The 14,654-nt window shown below is 37.2% G+C and overlaps 2 protein-coding genes across 6 annotated transcripts; both read right to left on the bottom strand.

The window, feature by feature from the left end:
• Nucleotides 1-23: 23 nt before the first annotated feature.
• Nucleotides 24-9,937, bottom strand: LOC149623578 (uncharacterized). 4 transcript variants are annotated; one of them, XM_089852597.1, is made up of 10 exons: nt 9,200-9,937; nt 7,592-7,734; nt 7,271-7,342; nt 5,966-6,172; nt 5,793-5,837; nt 5,548-5,634; nt 5,340-5,474; nt 5,097-5,269; nt 4,662-5,017; nt 24-4,380 (listed from the first exon to the last, which is right to left on the bottom strand). In XM_089852597.1, the coding sequence occupies exons 1-10, from the start codon at nt 9,526-9,528 to the stop codon at nt 4,320-4,322; spliced, it is 1,608 nt and encodes a 535-aa protein (XP_089708723.1). In that variant the 5' UTR covers nt 9,529-9,937; the 3' UTR covers nt 24-4,319. The 4 variants fall into 4 exon arrangements, with proteins under 4 accessions (XP_089708723.1, XP_089708721.1, XP_089708722.1 ...); XM_089852595.1 differs by having other exon boundaries at nt 24-3,170; XM_089852596.1 differs by having other exon boundaries at nt 24-3,170; nt 5,966-6,160.
• A 143-nt stretch (nt 9,938-10,080) lies between these two features.
• LOC149623577 (uncharacterized) lies at nt 10,081-14,558 on the bottom strand. Of its 2 annotated transcripts, XM_089852587.1 has the most exons (6): nt 12,919-14,558; nt 12,665-12,856; nt 11,760-12,185; nt 11,418-11,696; nt 10,839-11,321; nt 10,081-10,680 (listed from the first exon to the last, which is right to left on the bottom strand). In XM_089852587.1, the coding sequence occupies exons 1-6, from the start codon at nt 12,965-12,967 to the stop codon at nt 10,334-10,336; spliced, it is 1,776 nt and encodes a 591-aa protein (XP_089708713.1). In that variant the 5' UTR covers nt 12,968-14,558; the 3' UTR covers nt 10,081-10,333. The 2 variants fall into 2 exon arrangements, with proteins under 2 accessions (XP_089708713.1, XP_089708712.1); XM_089852586.1 differs by having other exon boundaries at nt 10,839-11,696.
• Nucleotides 14,559-14,654: the final 96 nt, after the last annotated feature.

The following is a 14,654-nucleotide window of genomic DNA, read 5'->3' as shown; positions in this document are numbered from 1 at the left end:
AAAAATTAAAATTACAAACTTGGAAATTTCAAGCTAGAATTGAGCCATAGCTTTAATTTCGAGCTTGTATAAAATACAATTTTTCGTTTTTAAAATCATGTTTTTAAAGTGCACCGTTATCCAACCAAATATTTTTAATTATTAATTTATTTATTTTTGTTAATAAATTAATCAGGTATCAATATTTTTGGTAAATAATATACAAAAATTTTCGTTATTAAGTTAATATAATTTAAACAATTATTTTCGTATCAAATTAATTAAATCAGACAAATGCAACTCCATAATTCAGACTATTTAGAAGGAGAGTTTTCGAGTAACCGTAAACATTTTTCGGCCACTAACTCGGCTTTCACGTGACCTTTACCCGCCATATTACGTAAACAAACTATAACCAAGAAGCGATATCTAGTTTATTAGGGAGAAGGTATAAACTCGCCACATTTATAATCTAGCTTTATCTCCAGTCCAAACGTATAGTAGGTCTGTAGTTAATCCCCGCCGCCTCTAAATTACAACCAGCATCTCATTGGTTCTTAAAAACTCACGTCAGCGCGACGCGAATGACGAAAATTACGTATTTTCAGACTGAGGAGAGGCAGCGAAATAACCCGGCCTCCTTTTACGCCCCCCCCCCCTTGTATTTTTAAAGGGGGACTGGGACTATGGCGCGCGAATACTTAGGCATCTTATAGGGTGTTTCCGCGAGAGTAAAAAGGGAGAAGAAATAGGGGGCGAAAACCGGTTTTCAGGGGATGTCAACATGGCGTTCTAACGTGGCCAGAGCGGACAGCCGGCAAGGGGAGAGGAAAGGGGGAAGGTAACTTGACGTCGCGTGCAAAGACCCTATACCTTCTACCTAATAAACTAGATATCACTTCTTGCTATAACTAACTTATCTTCCCATTATATCAAACACTGATAAGAGAGATAACACCTCACACATTACACGATCATTTCTATTTTCTTTATATTATATTAAATGTAATATAACATTAATTCATTAAACAAACTATAATTTAGTTAATTTTATACTATGGGGGGAGGGGGGGGGACTCAATCGTTGCCAAAATGTCGAAGATACCAATAATCAAAAAATAAAATGCCATCTCGATCCAGGAACGCTGATTTAGGAACTTAAAAATTTAACCTAATATTCAGAAGAAACGTTTAAAATGATGATAAAATTAAATAAAAAATAATTTAGTCTATCCATCCATGTACGCATTAGGGAAAGGACTTAATTAAAATTAAAGCCATACTAATTAGTATTTACAGCGATACCAACAAATTACTAATTCATTTTTCACCAATTCTTGGGGGGTGGAAAACAAAATTTTTTGTTCTCATAATTTTTTTCAAAATTCAAATTTTATTTCACTTATTTATTTGTAAACTTAAATTTAACTGTAATATTAATTAACTCGCTGTTTTACCATTAACCATATTAATTGTGCATAAGTTATTCGTGTTGTAATGATTTTCTACACATCATGGGTGACGTCATTATCATAATCATCCATTCCAAACTTTCCCCCGGACACAAAAACCCAAAAATACAAATTTTAATTTATTTTTTCTTTAAAAACACATTCATTATCACAGTTTTTGTTATCTTTTTTTTAAAATTTCCTAAAGCAACTTCGAAGAATAAAAGATTTCAAACATTTATTTATTTGTAGTAATAAGGCTATTGTATTTTTGCGTTTTTTTAATTAATCTCTTTTTGATCAGTTATTTATTTAACAAGAACTATTAGAGAGAATTTTTCATCGACGACTGCAAAATTTTTATTTATATTTGAAATATTGTTTTTCTCGTATATCTGGGCCAATCACCTTTATCACAAGTGTTCACCCCCTTTTAAAGGAGTTGGCAACCTTGACCCTGACAATTCTCGCAACACCAACACCGCGTTCAACATTGCCACTCCCTTTTATCATGTATTTTTTCCGCAATTTCTAAAGAAGTTTCTATTGAGCAGAGATATTGGTTTGATCAAAGCTCAAACAATTAAAGACTGCGAAAATTAGCTGTAAATTTTAACGATATATGAACATTCGCGCAAAGTGTTGTGATCTAGGCACTTCTCGATCGCGGATTTTGCGTGGAAATTTAATTAACCTATTGACTAATTAAAATTTTGTACCTCCTGAGTTTGGTTAAAACCTAAATTAGCGATTTAATAGCGGGTATGTAATGTATCATAAAATAATATCATAAGTTCATAAGATATGTTCCATAAGTTTGTTACTGAGAGCTTCTCACGAAGTGACGTAGCAGGGTTCATACAAACCTGGAAAACAGGGAAAAAGTGGAAAAAATGACGGAAATAAATAGTTGACAAAAACCTCCTGGAAAATTCAGGGAAATTTCGAATTTTTAGTAAACTTCAGGGAAATCAGGGGACTTTGCGTCAAACAGGGGCCGAGTAATTAAGCAAAATGTTCAATATAACACATCCTCCTCCGGATTAACATTACACTATACTTTGGAGGCTCATAAGTCATAACTCTGGTTCTACTAGAGATACGGGGATGTCCTTTTAGTATGTGATAGTCGTATTTGCCCCCCCCCCCCTCCGTTAACATTTGCTCCATAGAATACTCCATATACAGGAAAAACCTGGAAAACTCGGGGAAGTATATGGGGAAAAACTTGGAAATCTCAGGGAAATTTGTTTTCCAAAAGTTCTATGAACCCTGCGTGCGTAGGTCATAGATTCTATTAAAGCGACGCCTGGTGAGGCGTTGCCAAAGGCTTAGTACAGACTAAATTAAAAGATGTACTGCAAAACCGAGTGTGGTCAATTCTTGCGTTTAGTTCTCGGTAAGTCTCTAGCATTACTAAGTATAGGTAGTGTCATACTTATGGAACATACCTTATAAACTTATGATAACATGGATTCTGAAGATTACAGTATTATTTTCATATAATTTTTGTTCCAAAAACCATTTGCTTCAGTCACATTAAGACGATAAACCAATAAATATCTGATCATACTTATCACTTTATGATACAACAACACTCCACTCGCTAAATATGATTGTAATAAGGGGGAAGGGGCTAAAAAAATGATGATTTAATAGCACCCATCACTCCATAACTCGCTATCAGAGCCTGGATTGCTGTTGTTGTGTTGTCGAGAAGAAGGCACTGGAATCCCTGATCTGGAAAAATTTAAAAACCAAATTCCAAAACCATTTAATCCGGTATTACTCGTAGCCTCCCCTTTGACATTTAACGACAAAATACCTTTGGTGCTTTTTTTAGTGCAAAGTGCAAAACAAAAGATAAATCTTAAAACGTCAATCAAATCATGAAAAAAAGCCTATTGGATAAAAATACTAGCAAAAAACCCAAAAAAAAAAATAAAGTAATATTTACAGTAAACACGTGGCAATGGGAATGGGAATGGGAATGAAGGGAAAGTGGAATCAGAATCAAACATATTAACAGAGAGCAAATTAATTTGTGCGTAATTTACGCAAAAAAAAAATAATTAAACAAAAAGTTCCTATTATTAATTTACAATTGATTATTAATTAAAAATAATAATATAAATTTAATTATTTCAGTCACACTCGATCAACTATAGAACTTATTTGCAATTTTTCTTATGTAAAACACAAATAATGGTTTCTCTAATAGTAATTTAGTTATTTGCAAAAAAATTAAGCATGGGCGAATACTCGAGTAACACGAATAACTCGATCGAATATCGAGACGAATAACCGTCTCGATATTCGATAAGCCCCATTTCGGGTATTCGAACGAATATCGAATAGTGAATTTTACTATTCGGGCCTACTATTCGTTAAATATTCGACTAACTATTCGTTAAATATTCGATTAACTATTCGTTAAATATTCGATTAACTATTCGAGAAAACAAAAATATTAACCCTAAAAATGTTTTAAAAAAGTAATGGCAGTTACACTTTTTAATGTATAAGTTTCTATGGGAAAATAGGCCTGAAGTGCTACTACTCTATAGCGCATCTAAATTCTAAATATAATTTAAATTGATTTTAATTAATCCTTCTATTTCTGACTATTTGATAACTATTCGATAAGGGCAATTTTAAGTTAAGCCTAATTATTCGATATTCGGTTCCCCAACAACTATTCGTCTCGGTATTCGATAAGAAAATTTTTCACTATTCGATATTCGTCTCGACAGTCAAAAACTGGTATTCGCCCATGCTTAAAAAAAATAAACTAAATTATAAATTAATTATAATTAAATAAATTTGATACATGATTAATTAATTAATATTTTTCCCTTAGTTTTTACTTTTAAGGGAGAATTACGTTCGTTAAATGGCCTGGCAAATGGCAAATGGCAAATGGCAATCTCTAACAAGTTTGCCAACCCGTCTTGAAACACATGGCAACAACCAAAAGAAAGAAAAAAAAATGCGGGCTTTTGTAAAGCTAATAAACTCTAATCTATAGATAACAAAAATTTCCTACGCAATAAACAAAAGGTTATACAAAAGATTTATGGCTTGCAAAAAAGACAATCATTATATAAGAAAAATAATATCAAAAACCATTTCTAAACCTACCTACCTACACGCTCCGTAAAAATAAAATATTAGTAAATAAATGCAAAAAACTATACAACGGCACAAATAAATAAAGTATTTCCTTTCTACCTTGGTTTGGGAGAAGGTATTTTACTGTAGCGAGGCACTGGAAGCGATGATCTGGGCATTTGCTGCTGAGTTTGTTGCGAACCCGAGCTGGGTGCTTGAAGTCTAGGTTTGCTTGGTGGTGATAAAACTCTTCGGGTTGGTGACATGACCCTCCTTGAAGGTGATTTTACTCTCGTAGGCGCCACAGGAGCCACTGTGGCTTGAGGAGGACCATTAGCTAATGGGCTACTACTTTTAGTAACCATTCGTCGTGGAGGCAAAGAGTGATTTTGCTGTTGTTGCTGCTGCTGCTGCTGCTGCTGTTGTTGTTGTAAATTGCCAACAGATCTGGATGGTAGACCCATGCTACGTCCAGACTAGTAGTAATTCAATGCTCCATGATGTAAATATTATACAAAATAATCATTCACCACTTTGTCAAAAGATTAAACTTACTCTCGCTGGACTAAGAGATGAAAGACGACTTGGCAAAGCTAGAGATCTGGGTGGTAATGGGTGTTGCGTACCATTTATAGCGGCAACTTGGTTCAAGGGTCGCGCTCTCGTGTTTTGACCAACTACACCATTGTAGCCTTTCGCGAGATTAGGTAAGCTTTGATGGAATGAATCTGCAAGTACTTAAAACGTATAAATCTTCGTCGCGGTTATTTTTGAATTTATTCCCGAAGAATATTATACCATTTGGTTTATCCAGGGAGTTATTTGAGCCATGAAGACTTTCAGGAGGACTGGAATGCGTCGAATTGCTACAAGATTCACGATAAACGCGGCTATTTTCTATATTGCTGGACAATTGCCTTTCTTTCATCAAATCTGAATATAATGAAAGAAAAGCGACGTTACTAAACGTCAATGCCATAGACAGGTACACGATATAATATCTTACTTTCTTTCGTAAGTGGCTGCAGTCCATCCAATCCTTCGGCTTCAGATGTCGAACTGTTTCTTGAGGAACTAGACCACTTACGACTCACTAAAACAAATTAAAATACGTAACAATCAAAATTATGGTCGGAGAGTCCAAACTATTACTGAAAACATGAAATTACATTTAACATAACATAGAAATTATAGCGCAATTTTTTAATAAAACTAGTACGAGCGAGATAAGTAACTAAACAAGGATCTTACTTGCGAATCTCCGAGGGGTGCTACAAGGCGAGCTCTGTCGTAAACCTATAATTAGGTTATTAGTGGTTATACGAGAAATTTAGTTTAAAATTATTACTAGTTATAATATTATTAAGAAAGAGATAGATATATAGCGAAGAGACTACCGATTTAAAACTCAAATATAAACTTACTTTCCTCTTGCATTCGCGCCATTTCTTGTACGTCAATAATGTCAGTCATAGGAGGAACTCTAGGTGGAGCAGAATGAACTTGCGGTTTACTGTGTGGTAGGTCATCTTCATATTCGCCAGATTCAATAACTGGCATAGAGTCCGCGTCGCTATATGTGGTCAGTTTCTTTTTACCCCTTGTAAATGTTCTCGAATCTATAATTCGACCTAAAAAATTTATTTCATGCAAGTTATGGTTGTATATTAAAATCTGAAAACCAAGTCTCATGGAAATGGAGGTTTTTGAATTATAAATTTGTGTTGTAAGTTAATTTAGGCTCTAAGTAATCAATGGGGACGCTGGGGAGTTACTTGGGGCGCTGAGTAATTAATGGCGACGCTGGGGAGTTACTTGGGGCGCTGCGTAATTAATGGCTACGCTGGGAAGTTAATTGAGACGCTGCGTAATTAATGGCGACGCTGGGGAGTTAATTGAGACGCTGCGTAATTAATGGCGACGCTGGGGAGTTAATTGAGACGCTGCGTAATTAATGGCGACGCTGGGGAGTTAATTGAGACGCTGCGTAATTAATGGCGACGCTGGGGAGTTAATTGAGACGCTGCGTAATTAATGGCGACGCTGGGAAGTTAATTGAGGAGCTGATTAATTCTTATTGACTCTGGGGAGTTAACTGAGGAGCTGATTAATTCTTATTGACTCTGGGGAGTTAACTGAGGAGCTGATTAATTCTTATTGACTCTGGGGAGTTAACTGAGGAGCTGATTAATTCTTATTGACTCTGGGGAGTTAACTGAGGAGCTGATTAATTCTTATTGACTCTGGGGAGTTAACTGAGGAGCTGATTAATTCTTATTGACTCTGGGGAGTTAACTGAGGAGCTGATTAATTCTTATTGACTCTGGGGAGTTAACTGAGGAGCTGATTAATTCTTAAAGACGCTGGGAAGTTAACTGAGGCGCTGACTAATTAATATTGACGCTGGGGAGTTAACTGAGACGCTGACTAATTAATATTGACGCTGGGGAGTTAACTGAGACGCTGACTAATTAATATTGACGCTGGGGAGTTAACTGAGGCGCTGACTAATTAATATTGACGCTGGGGAGTTAACTGAGGCGCTGACTAATTAATATTGACGCTGGGGAGTTAACTGAGGCGCTGACTAATTAATATTGACGCTGGGGAGTTAAGTTAATTTAGGCGCCGAGTACATAATTATGGCGCCAATTAAAGGGTGTCATGAGACTTGTCGGCTTTTCAAATATTATAAACCAAACAAAATAAAATAAAATAAAATAATATACCAAAAGAATTATTTTTGGTGAATGGCGGATTTGAAAAATCGGGGGAAGAAAACGTATCACTGCCAGGATGTACTAATTACAAAAAATAATTGAAAAACATAAGTAAGTTCTAAAAATAATATTTAAGTGGATTCCATGGTTAAAAATATAATATAATTTTAAAATCCAACGTAAATGCGGAAAACCAAATGGTTTAAACAAAAATAGTTTGACACCTTTCCAAGTAATGTCAATCAAATTCAAAGAAGGTGACATTTTTGGCAAAGACATCTAGTGATATCCAAAGTTGTAAACATAAAAAAAAACAAACACATTTCTTACGAATGGCTAATTCGTCCAATTTATAGGCTAAGGCTCGTCTTGCAAGCTGAAGTTCCTTATTTCGGGGGTCTTCTAAGTCTTTACGTAGCCATTTTGTAATTGCCGGATCATCTGATGGGGATTTTTTGGGCGACATGTACAGCCTGTAATAATTTATGCTCATTGTGTCATGTGAATTTCAAACTGACACCTTAAAATAATTGGTTCCACAAGTCGCTTGCACATGTCTTTGCAAACCCCCTTCCCGCTAGCCACCTGGCCTTTTAGTTCTCATAAAATCAGGCAGCGTTTCACAGCGGTTGAGTGAAACAATTAAAGTGAGACTCTGCCTACACAAAAACATTTTTAGGGGGCCTCGTTTTATAGCGAGCTTTCGAGTAAAGGCAGAGCCTCGCTTTACAGGGAGCTTTTGAGTAAAGGCAGAGCCTCGCTTTACAGGGAGCTTTCGAGTAAAGGCAGAGCCTCGCTTTACAGGGAGCTTTCGAGTAAAGGCAGAGCCTCGCTTTACAGGGAGCTTTCGAGTAAAGGCAGAGCCTCGCTTTACAGGGAGCTTTCGAGTAAAGGCAGAGCCTCGCTTTACAGGGAGCTTTCGAGTAAAGGCAGAGCCTCGCTTTACAGGGAGCTTTCGAGTAAAGGCAGAGCCTCGCTTTACAGGGAGCTTTCGAGTAAAGGCAGAGCCTCGCTTTACAGGGAGCTTTCGAGTAAAGGCAGAGCCTCGCTTTACAGGGAGCTTTCGAGTAAAGGCAGAGCATCGCTTTACAGGGAGCTTTCGAGTAAAGGCAGAGCCTCGCTTTACAGGGAGCGACGAGTAAAGGGCGGCAGAGCCTTACTTTAAAATTCGGCACAAACTATGTAAATTTACACCTGCGCAAATCGAATTTTAAGTGTCCCCATTCAACTAATTAATTCAAAATATACCAACACATATACGGTATTGTTTGTTGTATGGCATTAAGCCAAACCTATTTAAAAATGCATTATAATTTACAGATATCTGAATTATTACACACCGGGTAAATTATTAAAGTCCCACACCTACATTATACATTAAGTGTGCTTTTCTTTTTCTTTTGACAAACCGGTCGCCTCCATTTGTAAAGTAAATTAATGGAGTCTAAGAAATTTGACAGGTGTCTCGATATTAAGGAATAGATTTCTAAAATGTGGGAAGGAGATACCTTTTAAAGAGAGTATAGTGGGATGCATACTAAACACAATGGTCTTCATAGCCTCTGATAAAACTTTCCATTTTCAAGATTTAAAAATAAACCCACAATTTTAACTGCTTTTTGAAATTATACATAAAGTGTATAAAAAGTTAAAAACACAAGGCTTCTGCAAGGATTTATTATAATTACAGTTTTGTCAAGGATTAAGTGCATTCTAATAGATCACTTTAAATTAGATTAAATCCTTGAATTTAAAGGTCAAATCCCTCGAATATTAATATAATAACTATCCAAAATTAAACCTATCAGATAAAATACATCTAATAATAAGTTAACTTTAGATATACATTTCAAAATATGAAATGGAACACTTTAACACCGTTTTGATCATTCTAATAACAACAGAACAATAAAATATTTGGAATTAAAACATATTTACCATGAAGCTTCATCATCCAGCTCCAAATCTTCAATGTTAATTAATCCAACATCATCAAGGGAAGCACTACCCCGTTTTTCACTTTTAGCACTGGCTTTATCATCCAACACACGACCATTTTCACTTTCTGTTCTACCGTTTATATGTTGTTTGCCTTTGTTCTGACCTTTGGCAGTCATTCCATTAACGTTTTCACTATCCGTTACAATTTGTTTCTTCCTAAGTTGTTGATTTTGTAGTTCTAGATGTTTAACTAAACTTTGAAGTTTACGAACTTCTTCCATTGGGTCTACAATAACACCTCCATTTTCTTCAATTGACTCCATCATGTATGTTTAGTCTTTAGAAGATGACTGTAAAATCTTCCAAATAAAGCCGAACTTAAGAGATACCTAATTCTTTAATAAGTCATTTAAATTCAGCAAACAGCTGCTAAAAAAACATTCACGATTTTTTTTCATTTGTAATTCAATAACACGTCCTAGTTTGGTAATTTTTCAGAAACCCAATCTACACTACAGTCGCAAAAGCCAAGGCTTAACTCGTTTGTTAAAAAACACTTCAACAACGATCTTGAAAATTATACGAATGTTATAAAACTTAGACAGTGGCTTTTAAAAACCGTTTAACTTACTGCCGATTTCAATCTTTCTTAATAAAAAGCAATCTTCTAGCTCAAATTCATCTCATTCTGACATAAACCGAATCCGCTCTCAATCAACCATTATTTATGGAACACGAGTCATGTGAAAAATTGGGCCAATCACAAGCAAGATCTTTCAATGATGTAATGGCTATAAAACAAGTTGAATAAGCTAAATTACAAAGGTCTGGGAACTACAAAACTATAGTAGAGTCCAGCCTTAGAATAAGTATACGTATTATAAGTGTATTGAAGTAAATTTTATCATTTATTCTTAAAAAAAAACCATGAAAATGTTGTACATCCTACAGTTGCAGAAAATCATTCTTCACACAATAATTTGAAACAAGAGAAAAATTTCTCCACATAAAAATGAGACCGTGTTGTAAAGGCATTATATTTTAGAGTTTCATTAGTATTTACATAATTAGAAAATGAGATATAAAATGAAATAAATTAGTTTTGTACGCCCTGGTTTTTTGCTGTTTAAACTAGCCACTTCCAGCCAAGCATCTTGGAACGACACCAATCCATTCCATTTTCTGGCAAAATAAAGTGGTGTACCCAGGGTCAGCTAATCTATAACCCTTTCGGCATTGGTATTCCGCCACAAAGAAACTGTTGAAAGGCGCGTCTGGATTCTTGCGTCGTTCATAGCGATGTACAAGGGCGTTTTTGACTTTAGGAGCTCTAACAAATAATCTTTGTCCATTTTGCATTTTGTTACAGGATGTGTCAAAATTTTTCCAGTTCGCCACTATGGCAACAGAACTGTTAGGTGGTGCGGCTTGACTTTGAATGACAGTGACGTATCCAGATGCGGAAGGTCTTGGAAATGCTGTTCAAAGGATAGGTAATATACAGCTCAACTCTGTTTTAATAACGTTTAACAATAAACACTCTACTTATATGATATGATCTTATGGATAAATTTTATTGGGTTAATGTTAAAGGCTTAGTCAAGACGATGCTATGAATTTCTTCATTGACCCTTACTTTCAACTCCTTCCGAATCTAAGTGGCGTTTCAAGAACTGGTCGGCAAATTCAGATTCCCGAGTCTCCTTGGTTCGGGACATTAAAACGTCTTTTAAGTACCGTTCTTGAAGATCGGGAGACAAGGTTCTCAACCATTCGAGATCTACGTTCGACAGCAGGTCAATCGGAACACCCGAAGGGCGCTCAACTTGTCTAGATTGCGTCATTGACATTGACCTTCGGTTACCCCTACTTCTGGATTCCGCATTCATTGAGGCAATCTCGTAGTCCATGATGTTTCTCAAGTGTTGGGCTTGTAAATATTGCTGATAGAGTGATGCCTGCGTCTCGGCAGCTTTCTCGTTGCTTCGGGTGACAACTGGAGGTGGACGCAGAGTGGGTCGGACGGTAGTTACGGGACGAACCCGTTCTGATTCTGGTTGCGGCGTTGTACTAGTTGTTGCGCGAAATTGTGGTCTGCGATCGTTTCTCGGAGGTTCTCCTATGGCGAAAAGTACCCCGGGTTGAGTTAAAACGGGTCGATTTAATCCGTCGGGATGGACAGATTCAGTGACCAAAGCGGACCGTCGATTATCACCGTTTCTATCGCGTTGCCGCCTGACAGATTGAACGAGTTCGTATTGTCTTCTGCGAGCGTCTTCGACTAAGCCAGCTTTGTCAGCGTTATGGGAGGACATGGATGGTGGGTGGATGGAGTTCATTCGCTCCCGGAGCGTCTGCTCTATTTGGCGACGCCGCATCTCGACCAAATCGGGATCATTCAGTCGACGCCGGGTGGATGGGACGGGCGGAGTGGGCCGTATCGGTGTGGGCAAAGACTCCAATATTGGAATAGAGTTGGAAACTTCGGGGGTACCTGATACGGTGGAAGGAGGGAATCATTGTTTGGAAACCATATCCTATAATCCAGGAAACCTACCTCTGTACGCAGAAGCCGATCGGGAACCAGAGCTGTATAAGATATTGGGTTGGTTGTACGCTCGTTCAATTTGCCTTTGTCTCCACGTTAAGTTTCTCGCTTGAGGTTGAAGTCGGCGGACATCTTGCTGCTGCTTGTGACGTATTTCGGCTATGGACAATTCCTGTTGTAACAAATCGTTTCCAGCTCTGATGGCCAAGCCCATGGGTCTATTGGTCTGGCTTGTATCTGGTTTATTATTTGAAGCCAGCGAAATGACTTTCCCACTGGAACCGGGACTCCAAAGACCATTGATAAGTGGTAAACGTCGAGGACCCGATCCGTAGATGCTGCTATCATCATCGTTCCAGGCGAAGAGATTCCTGTCATCCTTAACTTCTTTTTGATTGACTTGCGGTGGTTTTATCAGCGATAAATCAACTTGATCTGCAAATTGATTCATAGTTAATGACCCGGGATTAAACTTGACCCGTTTCGACCCACGCTAACCGGTGAAAATACCCAGTTACAATATAAAAAATAATATGACTAGCATGTGTGCTACCAAAATTTCACGGCTAATTTATAACCCGAAAAAAAATGTTACTTTTAAATTTATTTCTGCCTTCTGGTTGCGCTAATGGAAGACGTCGGAAATAGCATATTGGCCTCATATATAAAAACTAACTTTCTTACAAAAAAAAAAAAAAAGAAAAAAGGTTTTTCCACTCAATAGTAAATCCAAGAAAAACATTACAGAAACAGAAGAAATGGGGGCTAGGAGGCCTTTAAAATAATATTCTTAGAAACGGCACGGTCTGTTCCTAAATGGTGCGTATAATGGTATAAAGGATAGCTATATCATTGAAATCTTAAGGTTTACTAAGATTCGAAACTAAATAAGAAAAACATTGAAACATAATTACCTGAATCATTCCTGCACTCTGGAGCTGGAAAGTTCCATTGATTATCCACGCAATAAGACTCAGCTTTCCCAACCAGTACAAAGCCTGGATGACATCGAAACCTGACAACTCGACCATCCTCGAAAATGAAACTTAGACCATTCTCGGGTGATCGTGGTGCGGGACAATTAAAGATTGACGCGTTGCTCAACACTAATGCGTATAATGGTCTTTTAGATTTGCTCTACAATGACTATAGTTCGAATATCACTTACCAACTATTGCACTAATTATCGAGATAGGTAAAGACGACAGGCCAAACATTTTGGAAAGAGGTTTAGAGTAACTCAGTGATGAAATCTCAGTGTTTACTAGTTTCCTTTGGATTTTGCTTCTTATATAAGAATTTTAGAGGGGGTGGAAGACCCTTCTCCAAAGTTAGAAAAATATGTTTTATTGGTTGGGGCTTTTCTCTCTCATTTTGACATCTGTTTTTGGCGCCAATTGGGCGAAACGGAAGCTCCTCAAGAGAGTCAAGATTACTCAGATTTACGAACACACTCTACCATCTCCGTAGTGACAGCTCTTCCATCCCTCTCAGGAAAAAGTTAATTATCCAGAAGTTATATACCCGAATTAAGTAAATAATATCAACGCCTGAGAGGCAAATGCGCATTGAGAACTATGAATCAGATTGATAACTTTGAATTAATTCTTTCACGTTGCTAGTTAATTCTTCTTCCACAAGTCAAACCCAACCCCTCCTCTTGGTTGCGGGGAAACAAGTCTTCATGGGGATGGGGATCACCCTTAATTGCACGGGGAAATTTAGGGAGATCCAAATCTTATTGACCCCTATGTTGACCCTTAAATGTCAAGATTAATATGTCATTTGGGGTTTTGTCGGACATGTAAGTCAAAGGAAGGGCTTAGATTCCATTAATGTTAGACATTAACTTTATGACGCAACGTTCCACGAATTTCGTTTAGATTCAGGCGAAAAACATTTAAATTCAATCAATCAACTCTCTTGAAATCATGGGTTTTTTCAATTGTGTAACTGAACTGGATTTTACCAGTCCATATCAGGAAAAAATATCTAGGCGATCTTTATCTCCCCTTCTCCACTCCGACGGGTTACTAGTAAGCTGACGTCAATAAAGCTCCTCTTGCATCCTCATAGCGCTACCATAAAGATTACCTGTGTCGCTTAGGTTTTCATGACAGACTTACATAATTTTAGTAATGCAAGTAATTTGGGGGTCTAACCTTGACAGGGGGGTCATGCCTAATGAAGCCTCACAAGTACAGGTGTTAAAAGTATCTAGGAGGCGTCTATATTAACACTCTTATCGCGACTGCTTATTTAAAAATATCGTATTGTAACCCATTCCTATCTTTCACGACCATATTAAAATAAAATATAATGGATCACCATCCAAGTTTACATATTTTGTTTTTTCTCTCCAAGGCATTTCGCAAATAAAATTCTTGGGTAAAATTCCTGGCGGTTTTGGAAAAATAAGGGGGTGGGTAGAATCAAGAAGCGATATCTAGTTTATTAGGGAGAAGGTATAAGATGCCTAAGTATTCGCGCGCCATAGTCCCAGTCCCCCTTTCAAAATACAAGGGGAGGGGGACGTAAAAGGAGGCCGGGCTATTTCGCTGCCTCTCCTCAGTCGGAAAATACATTGTAATTTTCGTCATTCGCGTCGCGCTGACGTGAGTTTTCAAGAACCAATGAGACGCTGGTTGTAATTTAGAGGCGGGGATTAACTCCGGACCTACTATACGTTTGGACTGGAGATAAAGCTAGAAATGTGGCGAAATTATACCTTCTCCCTAATAAACTAGATATCGCTTCTTGGTAGAATATAGAGTCGCTTTGGAATCCATGTGCTAAAGTCATTATTGAGCAACCCCAAATATGTTTATCTTTTTTATCTATGATTTTATTATTGAAATTATTGTTTTGTGTAGCGATAAAGTAGGCTAAGTAGCACGCGACCAA

Source organism: Phalangium opilio, unplaced genomic scaffold (assembly GCF_054372755.1).
Source record: "Phalangium opilio isolate 3A_F unplaced genomic scaffold, DU_Popi_V2 ptg000113l_1, whole genome shotgun sequence".
NCBI classification, from domain to species: Eukaryota; Metazoa; Arthropoda; class Arachnida; order Opiliones; family Phalangiidae; genus Phalangium; species Phalangium opilio.
This window is presented reverse-complemented; position numbering and strand designations above follow the sequence as displayed.